Genomic DNA, 26078 nt, shown 5'->3' on the forward strand with positions numbered 1-26078 from the left:
CAAAACATCTGAATGTTTTCAGATTGAATGACTTGGATGATCTTTGTTGCTTCTCTAACATGGTCACAGCAGTAGTAACATGTTGAAATTGGCTTCAAGGTTCAGAGCTTCAAGCTATCATGTTGCAAGCGTTTGTCTTTCTTAAAAAGCCATAACGTTCAATGAAGCCAGCTTGGCAGCAGGTTTTAATGTATGGGCCTATTTCCCATTTTTCTTAACCTATACTTCCACCTACTGGTGATTGATTATGGTGTCAGGAAATATTTAACGAAAAGTAGATTCAAGATAAGTATAGCCTATGCCATAATTTACAAATCCATGACTTTGACTTGATTAATGCTATTTTCTATAGGAATGGGTGTGTTTAAGGTGACCCTCCAAGACTTTGTCCCACAAATTGAGACCCTATACTGTAGCTGTCTCACATTGTGACTGGCAAGTTCAAATGCCCTATTATAGTCTCCTAATAATTGGCTTTCTGTTGTAAAGCTCTCATTGTCTTTTTTCCTGCAAGAGGTTTTTAAGTGTGTTAAAACAACTATAACTAATAGTAATGATAAATATCCCATACAGGCTACAGTACCAATAAGTTGGCCATACCATGACCCATTTAAAAAAAAACATGAGACGCCAGGGGTTTAATAACACAATGATAGGTAATATTAGGCGGGGCCTATATGGCCGAATATCACATCAAGGCATTTTAGCAACTTAGTAATAAGTTGCTATTAACCCCGTCCCGTCTCACTTGTCCCACAACACAAGCGATACTTCTGTCCCCAAATTAACAGTTTGGATCATGGTCACCCAGACACCCACGTGTGTTTGATGTTACAACATTTAAATTGTATTTCATTTGTGTTAATCTTAATTGCATTACTGATGATAGACATATAGATTACAACAACAACAACAAAGATGTTGTGGAGTAGATAGAAGTGTAAACTTACAAAAGTACATCACAATTGTGCAGTATAGCCTACTTATGTTATGTTACACAAAATATATCCAAAAGTCAGAGATCTTTTTGTGCACAGCTGCATTCTGGGACCTTACCATTAGCTTTAGAAACGGGTAGATTCATTACTCCTGAGGAGGACAGAGTCTGTCTAGTGTGTGATTTAAAATAAATTGAAAATTAAATTCATCTTTTGTTTTACTGCCCATTATATGAAGAATTAAGACATGTATTATTTTGTAAAATGACAACCATCTGTGCTGACTTTTTCTGGTTGGAGGACTATGAAAAACTGGAATTTTGTTTTAGGAAAGGTACTTTTGCTTTGGCAGACTTTTTATGCAGGGCGTGGGAAATAAGGCAGAATGTTTTGTTTGTGTAAAAAAAAAAAGAGGGAATATCAACAAAACATATCTGTTTATTGTACACAATGCAATATTGAATGCAATGATATGGTGTGTCCTGTAAGTCCATGTGGGCTGGGCGCCTTTGGTGCATGACACAAAAATAAAGAAATCTATCTATCCATCTATCTGTACACGTAAATGAGAAAAAGAGGTTGGCATCAGCAATGGTGCTAAACCCCATTGGCACACTACGTGACACACCTGTGTGTGCCAAACTTCCAATATATAGGCCTATATATTTTTAAACTTAAGTAAGCCTACATGTATTTGATTACTTTCCACCACTGCACTGGTGAAACTACTTTGAACGCATAGTTTACTCTTGGTCTTGCCAGACTTTCGCCAGCAGGTGGAGTTAAACACTAATTTTGATCACAACAGCTTTGACTCATTTGACACCAGAGTAATCGACCCGGAAGTTGTACATTGTTTTCCCCGCCATACACAAAAACCCATCATAACAAACAACAGCTCACATGTACACACGATCGACACGCGTACGGACAGCTAAACGTTAGTTTGACTTTGTTGTTCCACATTTTGAACACCGTATTAACTGTGCTAATATGACTTCACTACTAACGGTGAGGTCGTTGATAAACGAGCGACTCTCGGCGGCTGCTGAAGACATATTTGGCGCAGTTGAGAGAATTGTAACAGAAATCTACGAGGATTCCAAACAGAACATTGAGCAGCAACGCAGAAGAATCCTGGATGTGGTTTTGAATCCAGAACCTAATAAACACAGAGCAGGTTAGTATACATCCATAGCCCTAAAACATGACCGTCATAATCCTCAGTCCTACATAAATAAAGCAAAACACATTTTAAATTATACATCACTGAACACGTTATACAACAGGATTTCAGTGAGACGTATTATGCCTATGATACATGGAAATTTACGAAGTATAATTAAATGATCACAGGCATTCTAGGTCTAGGGAAACACTAGCCCCTCTCGGGACCCCCTGGGTCAGCTCATTCTATCTTGTAAAGTTATCCAAATGTCAGAAACTTTACGTACCATATTGGGTTCTGGCTCGGGGGGCTAGGGAAACACTAGCTCTGGTCCATAGCCATAATGCCGTTAGAGCCGTTAAAAAAAAAAAGAGCAATTGTTCACAAGGTAGGATATCATGATTATACCAACACACTTTTCATAAGGTCACGTTTTGGATAATGGTGAAGCTCTGGTCCATAGCCTTACTGCTTTTGATTGAACAAGGTGGACCCTCTTGTAAACAGGTATAGTGCTTTATTGGTCGTCCACTCACAGTTAACAGTTTTTTGTATGAGTTGTGCTTGAAATGTACTTCAATCATAAATCATAAATACTTCAATCAATCAATCAAACTGCTATGGGCCAGAGCTAGATATAGTGTAACTTTAAAACAGATTATCTACAAGGCAAGGAATACATTATTACCTGGACATGTCGAGGAATTGTTCAGGGAAAGGTATATGAATTAAGAAGCGTACTACATTTCAAACATCTTGGTTCTCGCACCACTCTAAAGAGCATGTGTGCATATCTGTAGTGGAGTAAAGCTATGGAATGGTTTACCAAAGAATGTCCAGCAGTGCAAGAATTTAATTCAATTTAAGAAACGGTACTGTACTAAGATGTATACAAATAGATTCTTGAATGCTGAAAAATGGTGAGTGTTAGACTGTTGTTTATAACAATGTAAGAATGTATAAATGGAAAATGTTGTGGGTGGGATCTTCACTATGGTCTTTTTTTTTTTTTATAACTTTATTTATAAGATTTTCAATTTTTGTAGACAAACAACCCCACATGTACCCCACCCTCCCCGGTTCCATCACAAAGCAAGACAACAACAACACACACAAAAAAAAACAAAAAAAAAACATCATAATAAAATAAACAGGTATTAAAGGATATAAATAATAAATTAAGTAAATACAATAAAATAATTGTTTTGCCTTTTACTAGATTAAGGGGCTACACAGTGAACCAAATTACATGTAGGAGAAACACTTAGGACACATCATCAAAGGACAGTGAGTCGGAGGACAGTGAAAGGGTGAATTCAAGGAAAGGGGACCAAGCCTTTACAAATTTCTGGCGAGATTTGAACCTGTTGTATCTGAGCTTCTCCAATGGAATAAAGGATAGAACATCCTTGACCCAACTTGTAAATGTTGGAGGTTTATCAGATTTCCAATTGCGGAGAATAAGTCTCCTCGCTATGAGTGAAGCAAAAGCTATGAAATTGGCTTGGGAAGAAGTAATTGGTGCATCGTCGTTGGGAACTCCAAATATAGCAGTTATCGGGTTGGGCGCAATTGGCATATGACAGATGGTTGAGAAAGCATCAAAAATACTATTCCAAAATGGGTTCAAGGAAGTGCATCCCCAGAACATATGTCCAACAGAGGCTGGCTCCAGGTGACATCTTATACAAGTAGAGTCAATGTCAGGATAAATTTTAGATAGTTTTTCTCTCGAGAAATGCAAACGATGTACTATTTTGAATTGAATTAGGCAATGTCTAAGACATAAAGAGGTTGTATGAATACGCCTCAAAGAGAGTTCCCACAACTCTTCCTCCAGCTCTAAATTCAGGTCCTGTTCCCAGGCTGATTTTGTTTTATCCAAGAGAGGAGGGCCAATCTCCTGTAAAGCCTTATATATATTAGATATGCTACCTTTGGTGTATGGGTCCCAGTCTAGTATGGTGTCTACTATACTCTTATCTGGCATAGCTGGAAATGGAAAGTGTTCCTTAGCAAAACTTCGAACTTGGAGGTATCTGAAAAAGTGAGAATTTGGTAGCTCATGGTCATCTTGGAGGTTTTTAAAGGATGCAAATGTGCCATCTATGAATAAGTCGCTAAAGAAAATCAAGCCATTGACGTGCCATGTTTTAAAAGCTGAGTCCTCTCGCGAGGGAGGAAAAAGATGATTGTTGGTCACGGGCATATGGCCACACGTATTATTAAAATCAAAGTGTTTTCTGAATTGGCGCCAGATTCTGAGAGAGCTATTTATTACTGGATTGCTAGAGCGTATGGAATTACCATTTGGCAGTGAGGAGCACAACATGGCCACTAGAGAGATCCCGGGATCAGTTAGAGTTTCCATACTGGCCCAAATTGGACCATGTTTGTATTCATGGACCGCAACCCAATAACTCACCTTTTTAATATTTGCCGACCAGTAATAAAACATAAAATTAGGCAATCCCAGGCCTCCTGATGGTCTTGGTAATTCCAAAAGAGCTTTTTTGGCACGCGGACGGGCTTTATTCCAAATAAAAGTAGAAATACAACTATTAAGGTCCCGGAAGAAGGTTTTAGTTAAGAACAAAGGAATCATTTGGAATAGATACAAAAAACGGGGCAAGACAGTCATTTTAATTGTGTTAACTCTGCCTGCTAACGAAACGGGCAACGAAGCCCATCTCACGAGATCCAATTTTGTGCGGTCTAGAAGCTTTTTAAAGTTGTGTTCATACAGATCCTTATAGGAACGAGTAACGGAGATTCCCAAGTAGGTAAAGGAATGAAGTTCCAGCTTGAATGGGAGGTTGGTATAGTCAAGATCTAAGGCCAGGTGGTTAATTGGGAAAAAAAGACTTTTAGAAAAATTCAATTTATAGCCTGAAAGCCTGCCAAAGTGATTGAGTATGTCTATGAGCGGAGGGATGGATTCGAGTGGATTTGAAATATATATGAGCAGGTCGTCCGCGTAAAGCGAGGCCTTGTGTACGGAGCCCCCCCTCTCAATGCCAGCTATTCTGTCATTTTCTCTAAGAGCTATAGCTAAGGGTTCAATAGCGATATCGAATAAATATGGTGAAAGACTACAACCTTGGCGGACCGAACGCTGGAGCTGAAAGTAATCTGAGCATATAGAATTTGTCAGTACTGCAGCTTTAGGAGCTGTATAAAGAAGTGTGATCCACTTGATAAATGATGGGCCAAATCCAAACCTCTCTAAGACCGTTAGTAGGTACCTCCACTCAATTCGGTCAAAAGCCTTCTCCGCATCGAGCGACAGTACCGCCTCCGGCCACTGGGTCGACTGAGAGGAGTAGAGTATGTTGAACAGTCGACGCATATTATAAAAAGACTGTCTACCAGGCACAAAACCCGTTTGACATGGTGCGATAACCTTGGGAATTACTGCATCGAGCCGATGGGAGAGGATCTTGGTGAGGATTTTATAATCACAACAAAGAATACTTATAGGCCGATATGCACCACAGTCTAGAGGATCTCTACCCTTTTTAAGTAAAACTGCAATAGTTGCTTGTGTCATTGTCTCCGGCAACTTCTTGGCTATAAATGCTTCTTTGTATACTGAACCTAGGATGGGGGTCAATTTTGCGGAGAAGGCTTTGTAAAATTCTATAGGAAAACCATCAGGCCCCGCTGCCTTGCCGCTGTGCATAGAAGTAATAGCTTGAGCGATTTCCTCCAATGATATGGCAGCCCCAGTACTAGCCTGGGCTGCTGGGCCAATTACTGGAATGTTAATTTCGTCAAGAAAAGCATTAATTTCTGAAGTATCAACATTGGACTCTGATGTATAAAGATTACTATAAAACTGTCTGAACTGATCATTAATGATTTTAGGATTTGTGGAGGTCTCACCCGGTGCTACACGTATCTCTGGAATAGCTCTGCCCGCCGCTGCCTGCTTAATTTGGTGGGCTAGGAGTTTACCCGATTTATCACCATGCTCGTAAAACATTTGCCTAGATTTAAATAGAAGCTGTTCAGTATGTTTTATCGATAAGTTATCAAATTCCACTTGCAGCAGTAGACGTTCTTTATATAATTCAGGATCAGGGTCAACAGAGTATTTTTTGTCTAATTCAGCTATTAGAGTGGACAGTTCTGTAATACGTTGGGTACGTATCTTCTTATCAAAAGCTGAATAAGAAATAATTTGTCCTCTTAGGTAGGCTTTAAGGGATTCCCAAATAACAGTAGAAGACATTCCTGGGGTAGAATTAGTAGTTAGATAAGTATCAATATGGCCATTCATTAATTTTATGAATTTATCACTGGTTAGTAATAGAGGGTTCAGACGCCAGGTTCGCTGAGGCGCTACACTGTTGGGGAAACACATATCCAGTTGGACTGGGCTATGATCAGATATTACTATACTGTGATATTGGCAATTTGTAACAAATGGGAGAGAGCCACTATCGAGGAGAAAGAAGTCGATTCTGCTGAACGAGTGGTGAACGGGGGAAAAAAATGAGTATTGTTTAGCTGTTGGATTAGCCCTCCTCCAAGGATCTGAAAGTTTATAGGAGTCCATAAATGATAAAACAACCTTACCGGATTTGGAAATTGTACTGCCGGGCCTAGGTCTGGATCTATCTAAGTCTGGATGTTGAACAAGGTTCCAGTCCCCAGCTTGGATCAGATAATGTGTGTGGAGATCTGGTAGCTTTGCTATAAAACGAGAGAAAAACTGTGGATTGTCCCAATTAGGTCCGTAAACATTAGCCAACACCACCTGTGAGCCAAAAAGACTTCCAGAAACTATTACGTATCTGCCATTGTTGTCAGAAATCACTGAAGTGGGGACAAAAGGGACCCCCTTCTTAATCAGTATGGCTGCACCTCTAGATCTATCATCAAATTTAGAACAAAAAATCTGTCCGATCCAACCTCTTTCAAGTTTAGATGCATCACTTGTACGGAGATGGGTCTCTTGTAAAAACATGATTTCTGCACCCATAGATTTCAAATGCGTAAATACACGAGTACGTTTAATTGGATGGTGGATCCCCTTAATATTCCAACTAATAAATCGAATTGAGCCTAAGTTACCGACATTGGGACACATCATGATAAATTAGTGAAAATATTGAAAGAAAATATCAGGTACAACAGGTCCAGCAGGTCCAGATACGACGTAACCCTCAAGCATAATCGTTCAAAAGTGAAAAGGCACACATTATAATAATGAAAACCATATTTAACAAAAAACAAATGGGGAAGGGGGAAAAAAAGAAAAAGGAAGGAACCTAAACCCCTGTGCTGATCAACTAACCCGAAAGAGATCGCACGTTCCTCCTCTAAGCTAGAGAAGGAAAAGCACATAGTGAGTGCTCAAAACGCTGGGAAACCGCAAAGCAAAAACGGAGAAACCACACTTTAAGAGTGTAGTTAACGAAGAGCCCTGAACCTAACAGACGGGGCTCCGCCAAAATCCAAATTGGAAATAAAAATATAATAATGAACACATTATTACACATTATACATAGCCTAACTCAAATATTCAACGCCAAATATATCCCTATTATTGATTTTCTTTTAAAGAACAGAAAGAGTATAGATGTGAAACATTCGGTTAGCTTAAAGACACCCATACTCGTATCAATAACAAATCTTTGATTGAATATATATACTGTATAAGTGTGTATACCGAACATAAAGCATACAGTATGTGGGAGGTTTTGATGATCTAAAAGTAAATGTGCACACACACACACACACACACACACACACACACACACACACACACACACACACACACACACACACCCACACAAACTTGTGACTTGACCAGGGTCTCCACTAGAGTGTGAAACATCAAACTCTCACGCACGCACGCACGTACGCACGCACGCACGCACGCACCAACCTTAAACCAAATTTCCTTCTGAAAAATAATGATAATAATAATAATAATAACAAAAAATAGGGAATATATCCGAGTTTGTTGTGCTGTTCAACAAACAGCATGTTAGATAACTGAAATATAACCATCCTGTCATATAAGCTACAACACAGCGATAGAAAAAAAAATGATATATACAATACACGGCTCACAAGGAACAGAAAAGAGTGGACACGAACATTAGGCAGCAGACAGTGTCTGTAAGCATAAACAGTGTCCGTAGAAGCCAAGCAGGTCTAACTAATAAAATAATACAATGAGAACAAACGCAAGGGGCAACGACACAGCCTCTCACACACAGAAAGAATTGTTAATTGTAAAGGGAAAAAAATAAAATAAAATGCACTGCACTGGTAGTATTTATCATGATATGAAGTTCAAATACACAATTATGAAAAGAAAAGAGCAACAGTAGTCATAAATATAGTTCTAGATTAGTCAGCCAACAGCAGAAGTATAAATGTGGACGTGAAAAATAGTTGGCAAACTCGGCATACATAATAAAATAAAATAAAGTTGTCCATTATATCAGCTTCTTTGTGTTGCCAATCAAAATAGAATTAGATGGGATCATGGGCCATATTTAGAACGATGTGTGCAGAACTGACAATGCACATTATTTACTCACCCGAGGGAGATTACCAGGCAGGCAGGAGTCATTTCTGAGTGAGAGGGTTCGAGTCATTTGTGTTACAGTCTAGACAATCAAGAGTCACGGCATCAGTGCGTCTGTCACTGTCATTATGGAACGGAAGGCGCAGGGGCGTCTTTGCTGACTTGCGATGATGGTGCCGCTTGCCGAAAGATGTGCTTCGCGTATGTCATGGCTTCGTCGGCATTCTGAAACTGCCTCTCAGTTCCATTATGCTTTATGAAGAAGCGCGATGGGTAGATGAGACCATACTCCTTGATCCCACGGTCACGGATGAAACGTTTCACTTCTCTATACTTCAGCCTAGCCTTGGCCACAGCCTGGGGGAAATCTTCGTTTATGTAAATGTTGCTTCCGTTGTAGTGGAGGGGGCCTGCTTCTCTGGCACGTCTCATGACATCAACACGGTCTTGATGGTAGTGCAATTTTGCCACGATAACGCGAGGGTTACCCCCCACTCCTCTTGTTTGCAAACCTCTGTGCGACCTGTCAATCACAATGTCCCGGTCCAATCCCAAAACCTCTTTTAATAGCTTGGAAACTGCTGTTGGTGAGCTTGAACCTGCCGTTTCAGCTACGTTTGCAATTCTTAAGTTGTCTCGTCTCATTCTTCCCTCTAAATCCAATGATTTCTCCTGTAAACTTGCCACTTCTGACTCTAGTTTACTTATTTTCGTCTGCGCCACAGTCATATCGTCCGAGCACGCCGACAGGCCTCTTTCCATATCCGCCACAGTAGTTTTCATCTTCTCCACATCAGAGCATATTGTTGCTGTATTCTTTGCCACTTCTGTCTTAAGTGAGTTTAACTCGGACCTGACACTGTCAAATTCCTTAGCCATCACAGCAGTTAATTCAGACCTGATCAAGGCGGCGATGTCATTTTTCAGTGAAGAGAGAATTTCAGCTTTCATGTCTGCTGGGTCGGACATTGCGTCAGGAGTCCGGGAGGAGTGGCTTTCCTCCTGGGTAGTAGAGGCACTCGAGACCGCGGCTGCAGGCTTCGGTGCGGGTGTTGATTTGGTGGCCGTGGCGAAACTAAACTTCCGTAGATTATATTCCATAAAGCAGGCAGGCCGGGATACAACTAATGTATCTTGAAGATAACAGGTTTGGCGATACTTTACGATATTTTTTAAGGTTGAGTTGTGTTCAGAAATAACTTTTTTAATAGATTTTGGCGGAGCTCGTCAAACACACAACCTACTCCATTTCTTGCTCGTCAGCGCCTTTCCTATGGTCTTTTTATGGTCTTTTTTATGGTTTAATGGTTTATATGTTGAAAGTAAACCGAAGGATAGGTATTAATAAACTTTGAGCTTCAGCTTATGCCTTTTCGATCATCCAAAAATAGAAATGTTGGATATAATGTCAAATGTAATGATTTATGTCATACTGTTTATGATGATCGAAATAAACTAAACTAATGTACTTTTTTTAGAGTGGGGTGAAACAACCGCTTATGAAGTCAGCCTGTACCATGTTTTCCCAATTAAATCTTTCGGAAGCAGTACTACGCTGTCTGCGCATGTGGACGGGTAGCCACAATTTGTAACACTGGATATTGACAGCCCTAGCCATGTTTCACATGACGCTCGTAATTAACAAGTGTCATGGCTTAACTTCCGCCTGTTTTACGCGATCGTTACATTTACAGTGAAAACGTTTACATAAACATTCAGATTTCCAATATAAAGTACTCACCATGTGGGCCACGGGTGTTAGAAATGTGCTGGTACAACGATTAGCACTGCTGCATTCCGCTTTGTTTAATAAAAGGCATTTTTATCGGAGCAGTTTTTTTGCCATAGGCTTTCAACTACGTGCCCCTATCGGTCAGGAGTAGTGTTGCACTCTGAAACACTGGGTATGTTTGATATCGGCATGCTGACCGCACTGCCAATACAAACTAATAGGCGAGTGCGCTCCCGGTGTGCAACTGAGTTTCCGAATGCACCCCATTTGAGAAAGGTAGCAGGAGTCACAGTGCTCGGATAAAAATGCCTCCTGGATTATGTGCAAATTCGAAACGGGTGGTACGCTCACGCTGGACTGTGGAGTGACTTCCGACGAGCGCTTACTAGTGGAAGTTTCCGTCTGAGAATAGCACCGCGCCTGGCTCAGCGTTAGAGAGACCTTAGAGAGCTCTTTTAGACCACCAGAGCTAGTTTTTGTGTTGCTCTCTATCTAATGACGATGACTTTACCTCCTCTCTCTACCTAGATTTCATACTTCCTAAAATAAAGGACGTTTTCTCTGAACAGCAAGTGAGGAACCCCAGTTTGGTCCATGATGTGAAACCTGAACCGGAGGAGAGGAGTCCAAGTCGGGTGGTCCAGGAGGAACCGCTGCCTGTCCAGGTATCCTTGGCCTTGACAGTTCAATCATGATGTTCTAGTACTCACAATTTGCATTTTATAATGGGATGAATCTAGAGTTTCAATACCCTCCATTGACAACCCATTGATCGAAATCGAATTTCTGATCTGCTTGTATTAAACCACGTTAAACTCGCCAACCGTGCAGCTGAATGGCATCCTTGAATCCTTTTTCAATCTGCATTCTGCAAAGCGTTTGTTTAATACAAATCCACTGTAGACATGTTATGAGCTACTTTCTGCTAAGAAATTCCATGCTGTGATATTTTTTCTAAGTGTTGGAGTTTGGAAGCACTCGTTTTTATTAACGGATCGTGCTGCTGCCTCCTGCATTATGTGCCAATTCGAAACAAGTGTACGGAGGGCAGTTCGGTGACTTTGACAAGTGGTGAGTTTAACATAGTTTAATACAAGTAGATTGGAAATTCGATTTGGATCAATGGGCTGTCAATGGAGGGTAATTGCGTTTTTGGCATTTAACATTGGAACATATACAGTACAAAACATTCTTGTGACCACCACGCTCTGACTAATGGGATCTACACACGATGTGAGCGTGTAGATCAGATATTTTCTCTATTCTTCAACGGATGAATTCAGGCAGATGAATGAAAAAGATTCGGGCAATCCTGAAAAATTATAGCGATTATCTCAAATTATTGATGATGTTTCTGTAATGATTGTGACATGCCTATGTCCAGGAGGAACCAGAAACTGTCAAGGAAGAACCACAACCTGTCCACAATGCACCAGAACCTGTCAAGGAAGAACCACAACCTGTCCACAATGCACCAGAACCTGTCAAGGAAGAACCACAACCTGTCCACAATGCACCAGAACCTGTCAAGGAAGAACCACAACCTGTCCACAATGCACCAGAGTCTGTCCAGAAGGAACCAGAGTCTGTCCAGAAGGAACCAGAGTCTGTCCAGAAGGAACCAGAGTCTGTCCAGAAGGAACCAGACCCTCCAGAGATTAGAGAGGATCCGGAGAAGCTTCTTCAGAGCCCAGAGGAGCCTGCTGTGACATCACTAGATAGCAAGGCGAATGGGGACAGTCTCGCAGGTAAACATAATCATCTTTCTTAGTTCTAATCTAAAAAAGTAAACTATGATTATGGTTTGGTCCGTCGTCCTTCATCAGATAAATGACACACGATGGGTCGATCCACATTTATCTGACATTTACTTAGTCTTGTGTAAAAGAGAGAGAGGGGGAAAGACAGCGATACAAGCACAACAGTTATAACTATGATAGCCTGGAGTCCACCTATGCTTTCTATGGCATAGGCAGCTCCTGTATTCACCCACCCCCCTGGCAGGATCCGCCGGGAGAATCTAGACGCAGCTGCGCGACATGAGATTAATTAATTAGCGACAGAGAGAGAGAGGAGTGTGTGTGTGTGTGTGTGTATACATGTGTCAATTTAAGGTGCAGACGATCAGAAATCAGTGTGATCGACGTTTGCGCTACTCTATGCCGAATTGAAGTGGACTCGGTCCCGGACTTTTTTTTCCTCCCTGGAAATAAAAGCGTCTGGGTTTCCGAGGCTTTAACTATGATGACAGCAATAGCTATAATGGCCAGTTGTACCAACACTATTGGTACAACTGCCATTATAGCTGTCATCCAATTGTATAATATAATACAATAACATTATCGAAATATTTCAGCATATATTATAATGATAACACATTTTCATTATAAAAAATGCAAATGAATTATTTTTCCACTGCTTCTTTCTTGGTGTGAACTTTAAAGGGTTAAACACCCATATGCAGTGAACTAGTTAGACTAGTTACATCCTCCCAAACTCTAACCATCTGTTTGGTTTACCCCATTATTCCAAATAACTTAGGTATTTTTGTACAGATAATAATGATCGTGTTACCCATCATACCCAGGTCAAGGTGCACAACAGGCTCAGATCATCAATGACCAGGAAATATCCACATCAATATCTGGTGCCACCACCGTGGCGAGCCCTACTTCCACAGGCAATCTGACATTTGCACAGTGGATAGATACACAGGTTGGATCATCAGTCCTCTCACACTGTCTCATTGTTACTAAGCAACATAACTCAATCATTTAATGAAACTACCTCTAAAAATGTGTAATATGCCAACAATACAAATGAACAGCCAAGCAATCTGTTATACTAGATGAGACGTACAGACGAAGAGATTCGGAGCTGACCTGTCCTCTTTCGACTGCCTCTTTCCTCCTCTCCCCTCCCCTCTCTGGTCTATCTGGTCTCACTGACCCAGAAGTCACTAGGACTGGCACGTGTGGGCCAGCAGCGTGTGGGCCCCCAGCAGCGTGTGGGCCCCCAGCAGCGTGTGGGCCCCCAGCAGCGTGTGGGCCACCAGCAGCGTGTGGGCCACCAGCAGCGTGTGGGCCCCCAGCAGCATCTGACCGTGAAGATCCAGGATCAGGGTCAGACCACTTGCCAGCTGCAGCTCATCCCACAGGGGGTGAATGTGATCTCCTGCACTGGACAGCAGCTTATGCAAGCCCAGTTGCCCAACTGCCAAGTCCATCGTTTCCTGTTCACTCCTGTTGCTCCCACTGCCACGCCCACCGCGCAAACAGGTATACCCATATACACGCTGTAGGTGTGTCAATGTAGTCTAAACAATTCAAAGTACAAAAGATAAATACACGGTCAATGTCTTAAGCCCAAACCACACCAATGGGTCGATGTCGGTCGACGTGCAGCAGGACATATCGCACCGCTGGGACGAACTCTAAGGGGGCAATTCACACTATGGTCCCGGGTGCGCACTCGGGACCACTTCGACGATGTTGTGGTAGTGTAAATGATGCGTACCGCTCCCGGGAGCGGATCGCCCAACCGTCCCCGGGACCGCATGGGGGGCAGGTCTCTGGTCCGTTGAAGTGTATTCAGATACGAATCGTTCCAATGTGAATGCATGCGTACCTAAAGAAGGAAGTGGACTGTTTTTTTTTTATGAACGTGACATAATCTCTAGTCGACGAGCCAAGAGTCAACAAAAAAAACACACAGACACTGCACGACGCGTAACACCAGCGCATTTCTCAACGCCGCTCGTCTCCTGTTGAATCTGCATATACGCGCAGCACCGCAGTACGTGCTGATCTTATTCTGCGGACTACACGTGGCTCTTGGGCTTTGCTTGGCATAGTTTCCAAAGTAAAACAAAATAACAATAATGCTAAAGTAGAATCCATAGCAAACTAATATCAAACACGACACTGGAGCACAGAACTGACTGACACAGTGAATAGCAGGCAGGCTGACAGTGAAGTAGTATAACGGCAAAGAGCCAAAGAGGCAATGCAATGTGTGTCTGGATTTATTTGAGACAATGTCGCAGAGTGGTCAGTGTGGTCAGTGTGCGGGCGTCCCAGCCATCAAGCACACCGCCATCTGGAGGATTAAAGTGTGTTATGCAAGTGTACCCGGTGAGCTGTTGAATCTCGGGCAATGTGAATCATGGCCATCGGGGACCAGGCAACCGTATTCGGAAACGGTTCCAATGAAATGGATTCAGTCCGTCTCAGTGTGAATTGCCTATAAAACCGTCTCGTCCGTCTTGACCCTTTGGTGTGGTTTGGGCTTACAGTTCATTGTCCATGACATGGTGTGGTTTGGGCTTTACAGTTCATTGTCCATGAGATGGTGTGGTTTGGGCTTTTGGGAAATTGTTTGTTATTAGCCGTGGAATTGGCCAAATATTTCTGTGTACCTTTCTACATCATGTGGCATTAACTGTGACTGGGCTAAGCAGATAGCAATGGCCGTCACCCTTATTCACATACAAATGATCTCTCTCCATTAGTTACTACGGCTGCCGGACAGCCCCCCTCCGCCACCCCCACTAAGACCCCCACCCAGCAGGCTGCTGCCCCGGTCCAGGTGAGGGCCACCCCCACTAAGACCCCCGCCCAGCAGGCTGCTGCCCCTGTCCAGGTGGGGGCCACCCCCACTAAGACCCCAGCCCAGCAGGCTGCTGCCCCTGTCCAGGTGAGGGCCACCCCCTCTAAGACCCCCACCCAGCAGGCTGCTGCCCCTGTCCAGGTGAGGGCCACCCCCACTAAGACCCCAGCCCAGCAGGCTGCTGCCCCGGTCCAGGTGAGGGCCACCCCCACTAAGACCCCAGCCCAGCAGGCTGCTGCCCCGGTCCAGGTGGGGGCCACCCCCACTAAGACCCCCACCCAGCAGGCTGCTGCCCCGGTCCAGGTGAGGGCCACCCCCACTAAGACCCCCACCCAGCAGGCTGCTGCCCCGGTCCAGGTGAGGGCCACCCAGACTAAGACCCCCGCCCAGCAGGCTGCTGCCCCGGTCCAGGTGAGGGCCACCCCCACTAAGACCCCCACCCAGCAGGCTGCTGCCCCGGTCCAGGTGAGGGCCACCCCCACTAAGACCCCCACCCAGCAGGCTGCTGCCCCTGTCCAGGTGAGGGCCACCCCCACTAAGACCCCCACCCAGCAGGCTGCTGCCCCGGTCCAGGTGAGGGCCACCCAGACTAAGACCCCCGCCCAGCAGGCTGCTGCCCCTGTCCAGGTGAGGGCCACCCCCACTAAGACCCCCACCCAGCAGGCTGCTGCCCCTGTCCAGGTGAGGGCCACCCCCACTAAGACCCCAGCCCAGCAGGCTGCTGCCCCTGTCCAGGTGAGGGCCACCCCCACTAAGACCCCCACCCAGCAGGCTGCTGCCCCGGTCCAGGTGAGGGCCACCCAGACTAAGACCCCCACCCAGCAGGCTGCTGCCCCTGTCCAGGTGAGGGCCACCCAGACTAAGACCCCCACCCAGCAGGCTGCTGCCCCTGTCCAGGTGAGGGCCACCCAGACTAAGACCCCAGCCCAGCAGGCTGCTGCCCCGGTCCAGGTGGGGGCCACCCCTCCCTCTGCCACCCCCCAGGGCCAATTGCCTCCTCAAAGTCAGCCCCACATGCCCATCCAGCCCCACATGCCCATCCAGCCCCACATGCCCATCCAGCCCCACATGCCCATCCAGCCCCACATGCCCATCCAGCCCCACATGTCCATCCAGTCTCCTACGCCGCTGCAGGAGAAGACGCAGAGAGGGAAGACCCAGCTGCAGATCCAGCACAGCCCACACCTCATCAGTGTCCCAGGGGCCAGGGCTCCAACAACGGGTACAGTTGGGGCAGGAGTGTTACCGTGTTTATATTCAGAAGTAGTGCTTAGCCAGTTTAATCCTCTAGACTTGTGAACTTGAGGACCCCTTTTTTGCATCTACACCAACTTTCTTTGCTGAAAATAATAATAATAATGTTCTTTGGTGTAGGTGCTGGCACAACGGACTGCTGGAGGAGGCTCTCTCCCCCAGCAGATCAAACTGCAACTTCTCAGTTAAATTAACACAGAATTTAATTATGTATGGCTTTTTATTTGATTACCTAATTAAACATACAGTATAAGATTGATTAATCAAATATCATATACATATTTAACAAATCACACCTGTGTGAGCGCTCTTATCATCATACATCGTCATATATCATCGCTTTTATCATAGTACATCGCCATGACGTAAAATAGACACTGTCTATTTGCTCAGACACTATGATGTAAAATTCTCCATTAATTTTCAATGGGAATTTAATGTTTGTGTAGGACAGTTTGTGGACAGACATCAAAAGATGGATATAGGAGGGGCTAGCGCCCCTCAAAAATAATTGATCTAGTGAATATGCTCCTCATTGATTGACAATGTATGCTGAAACTAGCCTGGTTAACCACTCCCCCTTGAAAACATTACATTTTCAAATGTTTTCAAGGGGGAGTGGTTAACCACAGCTCTCAAAGTCACTCTTTTAGTAGGTCAACATACACAAAGTTGATTCAGATCATGTAGATTATTGTCAGAGCATCACCAAATCCAGTACTGTTGTGATGGAAGACTATGCAGCTATTTCATTGTTCTATACAACATTACTGTGTGTTGCATTGAATTAGTTTTTGAGGGAAGCGTAAAGACACCTTGTGATGAATGTCTGGTGTTGTAGGTGTGTTCATCAGAGCTGAGTTAAACTTCAGCCTGCGATACAGCACAGCCGGGACCCTAGTGAAATATATGAAGTCGGTCCTCCACGGAGTCCACGCTCCACCAAATGTCATCCCAAAGTGCCATACGTTCTATTGGTGTTTGCTCCTTTTGTACAGCACAGAGCAATACGTGCTGCTCCCGTTGTAGTTTTAGCAAATCCTTTTTGGCAGCACTAGACAAAACTGGTATATATGGATGTACTCAAAATGGCATTAAAAGTATTTAAAAATTCTTAAATCTGACTTGCCTAAAACTGCACAGACCCTGAAAAAGACAGATCAAGGTATTCAGGGTACATTAAATGTACATTCAGATTTTTTTTTTTAATGTTTTCTTTGTCCTTTTCATTCCTCTGTTCTGATCTAGCCTTGTTAACACATTCTCTTTTCCTCATTCACAGGGCGTGGTGAAATGGCTCCTCCAGTGAGACCGAGGCGCAGCATCTTTCTATCAATCCTTCTAGGAGAACACACCATTTACAAATTGGTCCTTCCAGATGGGACGCCAGAGTCTGTCAGTGAACTTGCACATCATATCAAGACTGAGTATAGACTACAAGGTGACATCACACTTCAATTAATGGATCCTAAGATTGAGGAAAGATTCACCGACTTGCTCTCGATATCAGATGTCCAGGACAGAAGTTCCATTAAGGTCCTCTGTAATTCAGCAGCTCCTCCAGTGAGGCTCAGAATGGTTCTATCTGCAGACCGGAGTTTTAGATGGAACATCCCAGAGAGGCCAGAATCTGTCAGTAAACTTGCAGGGGAAATAATGGAACGTTATGGAATACAAGGAGAAGGACACATCAGGCTTCGAATTAAGCATCACATTGACAATGAGAAAGAATTCACCAATTTGCTCTCGATATCAGATGTCCAGGACCTTAGTACCATCAGGGTCATCTACAGTAGTACCGTAAGTTCAGTTGCACCTGCCCAGCCAGGTGGCTCCGTGGCCCCTCGTTTGTCTGGTGTTACAGGCATATTGTCTGCCCACGTCTGCCCATATTGTCGGCCCTGGTGCAATGGATGGCCCGCTGTCTTCCAAGTGCCCCAGTTCTCTTATGTGGTTCGAAGGGAGCTGAACTTGGCCGATGCTGCTTTCAAACAAAACAGAACTTTGTTGATTCCTAGTTCTCGACTTCAAAGTGAAATTCTTGCTGAATTAGTTAAAAAGATCATCCAGCACAAAGTGCACCTCGTTGATAATGAGATTGAGGATGTAGCAAAGGCTCTTGTTTCAACACATCCATGTTTGAAAGAGAGTGCTTCAGCCACTGGATATGGAATATGGGAGACACGCTTGAAGAATAAACTCCTTAACTACCGAAATAAGCTCAGGCAGCTTGGATGCCCAGAACTTAAAGTGAATGCCCAAAAACGCAAACCTGATGGCAAAAAATGCAGTCCTTTTTTTGGTGTGAAGAGGCCCAAAAAAGCTGAAGTGTCTTTTTGTCCCGACTATCGACCTGGAGAAACGGCACAGACCCTAGAGAAGATCAGAGTGGACCTCCTCTCTGAAGTAAAGAAAAGAAACAATGATGAAAACATGATGATGATGATGGACAAGACCTTTGCGCACAGAAGGCAAGAGGTAGTTCGAGAGGCACCCACGATAGACGATTTCCAAATGAGGTGGCCGGCTCTCTTCCATGTCCGTGAGGTAGGTGAATGGATGTGTGATGAACATCCTCTACACTTTTTGGAATATGTAGTGTACAGTGAATAATTACAGACTGCACTATATGCGGAAGGCCAGCGACCTTTGTTGGCGCTCTTGCATACAGTGGCATTTCTTTGCAAGAAGCTATAGATAAACACGCATGCATTTAAAACTAAAGTCTTGAAATGACAAAACATGTCGGTGACATAAGCCTTGTGTATCTTTGTTTATTTATGTGTAGTTGAATGCAGAGTTCAAAAGAATCACAACAATTGACTTGCAGTCAAAGTTCTTCTCAGAGCTGGACGCTCAGAGCTGGACACTTGCAAACCTGATGACAGTGTATGCCAAGAAAGGTGGAGCTCAAGGGAGAATGATCAACAGCATCATGGTGCCTATGAGCAAGGTATGGATAGCCTATTATTATAATATATATTATTAGGGACAAAATAATACATCACTTTGATTTGACTTCGGTATCGAGCCCGTCCAAAAAAGTGCATTAAAACCTTTTTCGTAGTATTGATTCCAAAAGGTAAACCTATCAGAACCCGAGATACAGATAAACTTAAGGCCGGCACATAAGAATTTAAGTCTGGGCCAGCACCATGTTTTCCCAATGCAATCTTACGGAAGCATTACTGTGTCTGCTTTTTATTTAAAGCCTGATTTAAGCAGTTGTTTTACCCCCCAGACTAAAGATGCACACACACAGTCACACACACACACACACACACACACACACACACACACACACACACGCATACACTTATATACCCTATATAATTAGTATACTTAGATACTGTATAAAGATTGTATTTTCCATACTCCAAAAGAATCAGCTTGAACTGTTTTTTAAATTGTAATATATTTTTACAATTTCATCAATGGCATCACTAGCAAATATGCACATGCTCTTCAGAGCCAACATTTGAACCTGTGTGTGTGTGTGTGTGTGTGTGTGTGTGTGTGTGTGTGTGTGTGTGCACTCAGACTGTCAACATTGATGTCAGAAGAGAATGTGTGCTCAGAGCTCTGTGTGCCTACATGAAAGAAGATCCAGACAAGTTGGTGAGGGAGTACACGGTATGTTAACGCACCTTTATTCCTCCAGGTTCCCAAGCACATGAACTTACATTTGAAACATACCTACTCGCCTGCAGCAGAGTCTGTGTAAGGAGTTAGCATCTCGTTACCTCTGTGTACACTCCTGACAGTATAAAGATGTGTTTGACATGTGTGTAAGGGGTTCTGGGGGAAGCTCTGGAGGGAGACACTAGTCTCTCTCTGGTGTGATGGAAATTAAGATGATTCCTGAGTCGGCATTGCCGTCCTGCACCTGCTTCTTCCTGATCGACATCAAAACATCAAGAATTCTATAACAAAATACGCACAATGCGTGTCGCATCGTGAACTTGTGGATCTTTATTTACAGGTAAGTTGACCCTAACCGGCTTAGTTGTTCAAGTAGCTGCTCACCATGGCTCAGTGAAAACAACTTAATATCATGATAGCTGTTTTACAGGATACTGTAAAAATGGCACATGCTATAAGAAATATGTATGTATTGCACATCAATGAAAATTCTGTCTTTGTGTGTTGATGCAGGACGTGGATGTTGAAAGCAGTCGAACGGCCATGGCAGACACGGCGTGTGGAATCTTTGTCATTCGAAACAAAGGTGCAGCGACGCCATACGACGCCCCTGTGGATGTTGGCATCATTCTGGACGGGGTGAGAGTGTTGAACGGGTTGGGAAGTGTGCCTTTTGCGGTGACAATGTTGCTTGCTCTTCTGTATGCTCTGAACCGGAGCTACCCTCCAGAGCTCAAGTACACTTTCGAAGCTCTGCAAGAGGTCATCATGGAACTCCATAGAGGCAGACTGTCCTGCCGAGTACAAAGTCTCAAAACATTGCTTTGTACCATTAGGCACAATAACACATGCTGTGCAGCCACCCTCTAGAGCCCACATTCAGAGACAGAGAGCAAGAGAGAGACATCTCTGCCAAATCTGTGACAGTGGTGCTGAAAAAGAACCCTGCATAATCTGACTGATTATTAATTACAAGCTACCCTACTTGATTGCCACTGCAAAAGCAACATTACCAAACTCCTGAGGAAATGTATCATTGTAAATTGTACTTGAACTTGAACCCACAATCTGTCCTTAAATACCCTATATGCAAAACAAGCTATAATGCTCAAAGAGTCACTCAACGACTCCTTTGATTTATATCCTAAAAATGAAAGTGTTTGAGACTTGTCCACTGCTGGTATAAACAAGCCACAGTATAATGAGAATCCATGTTGATCTCACATGTGATGTCATCTACATCAGAAGTTTGGCCCAATCTCTGGCCTCTATTGAGGTCTAAATAGTAAAAAACAAAACACACACATTTGTTGGGAGTTTCTTCCTTGGCGTACATGCACAAGAGAGTTTGCATTTAATCCATTAGGTTAGGCCACTGGTTCTCAATGTCGGGTTCAGGAACTACTACCAAATGCACACTTAGGTGTCAGTAAGGTGAGAGTTAAAATAACACTGAGGATTTTACAGTGCAGACTGGGGTCAAAAGGGTTGAGAACCAGTGCATTATTCGTGTCCAATATAAAATCTACAGTGTTAATGTACAGTAACTCGATCTAGAGCAGTGGTTCCCAAAGTGGGGTCCGGGGACCCCCAGGGGTACCTGAGGGAGTTCCAGGGGGGACCCATCTATTTTGTTCATGTTCATAAAGTGCTAAAGTGTTTAAAGCAGTGGTTCCCAATCTTTTTCATGTCAAGGACCCCCAAATTGACACTACTTAGCCCGTGGACCCCCATTTGAAAAGATATGCCAGGGACCCCCATAAGAGAAGACGTACACATTTAGACGTCTACATTTAGACGTACACATTTAGACGTATACATTTAGACGTCTACATTTAGACGTCTACATTTAAACGTATACATTTAGACGTATACATTTAGACAGTGTCCCCCTGAGTGCCTCCCCAGTGTCCCCCTGAGTGCCTCCCCAATGCCTCCCCAGTGCCTCCGACAGTGCCTGCCCAGTGTCCCCCAGTGTCCCCCAGTGTCTCCAATAGCAATACAAGAGCAATAATACAAATTAATCTTAATGTATTAACCTTATTAATTAATGAATCAAATTAATTAATTAATCAAAATTGTGGCCTGTGCCCAGCACCATGCCAAAGCTTTTTCCTGCAGGAAACACTGCTTGTGGTTGTAAATATATTGTTATCCGTGTTGCGAGGATGAGGGGGTACCTGGAAAAATATCTACCCCAAAAGGGGTACCTGGTCCAAAAAACACCTGATCTAGAGAGTCGGGGTCCATTTGGTTCCATCCTTTAACTGTCAGAGTTACAGACCCTTAACTTTACAAGGACCTTTCCAGACTGCTCTCCCCTGTTAAAAAAAAGTATGGCCAATTGGACATGCTTTGTTTTTAACTTGTGTGTTTCTGTGAGTTCGCCAGCACATGGAAACTACTGATTGCTGTTGGTAAGAACTAAGAAACAGTGTGCTGTATTTTGCGTGTCTTGCCAGTGCCAGGTCTTATTACTTAACTTGACCTGGAGGCGTGGTCAATGCTCTTTGGACACTCAGAATAGCCAAATGGCATTGATCACGCCTCCAGGTCTTAAGTTAAGTAATAAGACCTGGTACTTAAGACACGCAAAACACAGCCCCTTATCTCCATATTTTGTTCACAAAGAAATCTGAAAGCTCGAAACGCGGCGCAACACATTTTGAGATTGTAGCTCTGCTACTTTTTATGTTTTTGAATTTGAAAACTGAAAAGTAACAGTTTTGGATGTGTGGTTTCCATCCGACACAGTATGATGATTTTGTTCATCAGATACTGTTGCACTGTTACAGTGCTATAGGTTCAAGGTTTCTTTATTTTGTTTGTTTTTGTTTATCCGTTTCAATTGAGAAACTATTTTTCATTGTTGTATTTGGTGTTTAAGCAACTGCCAATGTAAAATATTGTATTCTTATACTATTACAATTTTATTGTAACATTTGTCTATTTAATTGTAATCACCAACTAAACAGGATGTGTCTACATCTTTGACCTCATAGATATAGAAACGTAGACTCCTGTTACGGATGTCGGGGCGCTGCAGTTCATGGAGCAACCTGTATCCGTTGCAGTCTTTCGTCTTATGGCAAATATTTCAATTTACAATTTAGGCATTTAGCAGACGTTCTTGATCCAGAGCGACTTACATTAAGCATGAACAAAAGCATGGCAATACATCCCATAGGCCTACATAAAAAGTAGTTATCATGAAACATGCATACCGGTAAGCTAAGAAATTAGAACGTAACAGTGGAATATCTATATAATGAAACTATACATACAGTATACATAAAATGCAATTCTAGTGCTGTCTACGTAACATGCTATAAGTCTGTATAAGTCTACATAAAATGCTATCTAAGGGGCTAGGGCAAGTGCTACGGGCCATGCAGGAGTCTGAAAAGGTGGGTTTTCAGACTACGGCAGAAGATTGGGAGTGAGGCTGCAGTTCTGATTGTAATGGGGAGTGCATTCCATAGTTTTGGAGCCAGAAGGGAGATCCACCAGACATGTTATGAGCTACCGTACTTTCTGTTAATAAGTTATGTGCAGGTGATCAGTGGTTCTCAACCTGTGGGTCTACAGATGACAGTTAAGTGACAATCTAAGGGAAATAATTGCATTGTGACACTTTGTGAGGTTGTAGATTGGCTATTTGGCTATTGTTGAATGTTTGGCGTATTTTAGCTATAGTACATTACTTATTTTTTATTATTGGTATCGTTATTCTAAGTAAGTTATTTGTCATATCTGACCTGTGCAATATTTGTTTGAGGAGCCTAAAATGGGGTGGCAGTGTGGCCCAGGTGGAGTGGCTGCTTTGGAACCGGAAGGTTCCCAGTTCGATCCCAAGCTCCCCCAGAGTTACTGTGTCCTTGAGCAAGACACTCACTGAACCCCTAATTGCTCCCGATGAGCAGGTTGGTGCCTTGCATGGTTTCCTCCGCCATCAGCATATGAATGTGTGTGTGAATGGGTGAATGTTATACACAAACTATGCAAAAAATGCACCATTTACCCTTATCACTTAGCCTCTTTCTGTATCAATCATTTAGCTTGGGACACCCTGGAACCCCCCATGAGGTTGAGAACCACTGATTTAGGGTACTGGTGTGAGAGCAGCAGGGGATAAACATACTGTTAAATAGAAAGTCTGCGCATAGTACACAGAAACATAATGAGCTCCTACGCTAAAAGCACAACAGCCATTTTCAACTTTATCTTACAATAAAGTTTAATGCAGGAAAGGTCCCTTCACATAAATTGTCACTACAGTACATTGTGGGTTATTTATTCTAAAGCAGAATCATTTGGCTTGGGGTCAGCTGGGGTCAGCTGGGTCAGCTGGAAGTGTTGGCTGAGGACCGGGATGCTTGGCGAACTCTTGCCGACGGCCTAAACCCCAGAAGGGGTAATAGGCGTAAGTAAAAGTAAGTAAGAATCATTTGGCAGTTGTATGAAAACATGGAACTAACCCAATTGTCATACCAATATATTTCATGGCTTAATGACATTCTTTAACAATATTTACATTGTGGTATAATAATAATCTGTAGTAAAGGCTGTTTATCCAATAAGTGCAATGGTTCTGCAATTCAGGCAGAGGGCAGTGTGTCTACAGAGTTTACACAAAGTACTACACAAGTTCATTCATCAACACCTGTCTGCGACGAAACACAGATCCGCTGGCCTAACCATCAGCAACAAAGAGCTGTGGCAACGCACCAACCAAAAACCTGCTGAGGAAGAGATCCTCAAAAGGCGTTGGAGATGGATTGGCCATATACTCTCCGTAAACCAGCCTCAAACACCACAAGGCAGTCCCTCAAGTGAAACCCCCAAGGGAAAAGAAAGAGAGGTCGGCCACGAAACACCTGGCGCAGAGACCTGGAGGCAGATGCAAAGAATATGGGCCAAACTTGGGGACAGCTGGAAGTGTTGGCTCAGGATCGAGATGCCTGGAGAACTCTTGTCGACTTCCTAAGCCCCAAAAGGGGTAATAGGCGTAATTTAATTTCATAATTATACCTTATGCCAAAACACTGATCAAGCATTATCTCCTGTCACAGATCAGTGTATGGAGTCTGGACCATTACAATTCAGGCAATGCTTCATTCAGTCCACATGGAATCATCACATACTGTAATACACAGCTGGTCTTTGAGTCAGTTCTCTTTTGTAGCTGTGCCCATAAAAAGTGTTTTTTTGAGTTGCCACTTCTGCCTTTAGTCAGGAAATTAAGAAAATAAATCTTAGAATAAATTCCTTACCAATTTGAGTCTTTGTGTTTGCAAAGGTGTCGATCTAGTAACACATCTCACAAAGACTGAAATTCAGTGTCCCTGCCTAGGGGAATCTGTGACAGCTGCTGAAAAATGGGGTACCCATAAAGGTATATTCAGTGATTTCACTTAATTCAAATATCACTTATTTTTTTGTTTTGTTGTGATAATCCTCCCTACTATAGAGTGTGCTGACCATAAGGAGTAACTCATTATCCCCAGTTAACCCCTGGGTTTTCCAAATCACCCAAATCACTGAATGCTCCTTTAACTTTTTGCAACAGGCAAACATTTCAATTTGTAATTCTGAATGTAGCATGTGATTGGTCAAACTTGGGGTTTTTCATGATTCTGAATCAAGAATCATTTGATGCAAGCATTTAATTGTTTTGCACGAAAAACAATCTCGGTCTAAAAATGTCCATAATAGCCACTTTTCCACGGAAAGCTATTTTGATTAAAGACTTTGAATCATTACCACAACGTTGAGAAGTCCATGTTTAGCATTGCTTCAGCTGAGCTAATGGCGCAGATGACCAGACGTTGAGCTCAGCAGCGGTTGCTATATGTTCCAACTTTGAACACAGGCATTAACTAGAAGTGTGGTTGCCGCAGTGTCTTACATATGCCCCTCCCACTAATATTGCCAGCCAATTACAATTTCAAGTCACACGTTAGATCATGTGTAAGTAATTCGGAGGGGATTTAACCCCCAAAATTCATGTTTTTGCGACAAACGGTAAAGGGCCCCAGCACGAAAAGCTACTACCGGTATATAGCTAGGCGGGAAATAGAGGTGATAGTTCAGTTTGTGATACAAGCATGAAATTTGGTACAGATGACCTTTATATGACCATAATCGATAATCAACCTCGGGCCACGCAAAATTCCTCCATTTTCCAAG

General features: G+C 43.2%; 1 protein-coding gene across 3 annotated transcripts; it reads left to right on the top strand.

The window, feature by feature from the left end:
- The first annotated feature begins 1862 nt into the window (after nt 1-1862).
- On the top strand, nt 1863-25944 carry LOC308315678 (uncharacterized protein). 3 transcript variants are annotated; one of them, XR_013964065.1, is made up of 13 exons: nt 1863-2118; nt 10914-11050; nt 11770-12133; nt 12973-13100; nt 13339-13663; nt 14896-15782; nt 15924-16215; nt 17530-18794; nt 19036-19200; nt 19788-19880; nt 20403-21450; nt 22129-22350; nt 22443-22848. XR_013964065.1 is itself a non-coding variant. In XM_080763789.1 (12 exons), the coding sequence occupies exons 1-12, from the start codon at nt 1932-1934 to the stop codon at nt 24633-24635; spliced, it is 4113 nt and encodes a 1370-aa protein (XP_080619915.1). In that variant the 5' UTR covers nt 1863-1931; the 3' UTR covers nt 24636-25944. The 3 variants fall into 3 exon arrangements, 1 of the variants encoding a protein (XP_080619915.1); XR_013964064.1 differs by having other exon boundaries at nt 22129-22848; XM_080763789.1 differs by lacking the exons at nt 22129-22350; nt 22443-22848 and adding an exon at nt 24492-25944 and having other exon boundaries at nt 20403-20528.
- Nucleotides 25945-26078: the final 134 nt, after the last annotated feature.

The sequence above is a fragment of the Protomyctophum bolini genome (genome assembly GCF_963924005.1).
Source record: "Protomyctophum bolini genome assembly, chromosome: 5".
Lineage (NCBI taxonomy): Eukaryota > Metazoa > Chordata > Actinopteri > Myctophiformes > Myctophidae > Protomyctophum > Protomyctophum bolini.

Bases quoted from the DNA above. Each gene is read 5' to 3' on its own strand.
- LOC308315678 (XM_080763789.1), top strand. From the start codon at position 1,932: ATGACTTCACTACTAACGGTGAGGTCGTTGATAAACGAGCGACTCTCG. The intron at 12,134-12,972 runs GTAAACATAATC...CATCATACCCAG, and splicing joins GAATGGGGACAGTCTCGCAG to GTCAAGGTGCACAACAGGCT. The intron at 19,881-20,402 runs GTATGTTAACGC...GTGTTGATGCAG, and splicing joins AGTTGGTGAGGGAGTACACG to GACGTGGATGTTGAAAGCAG.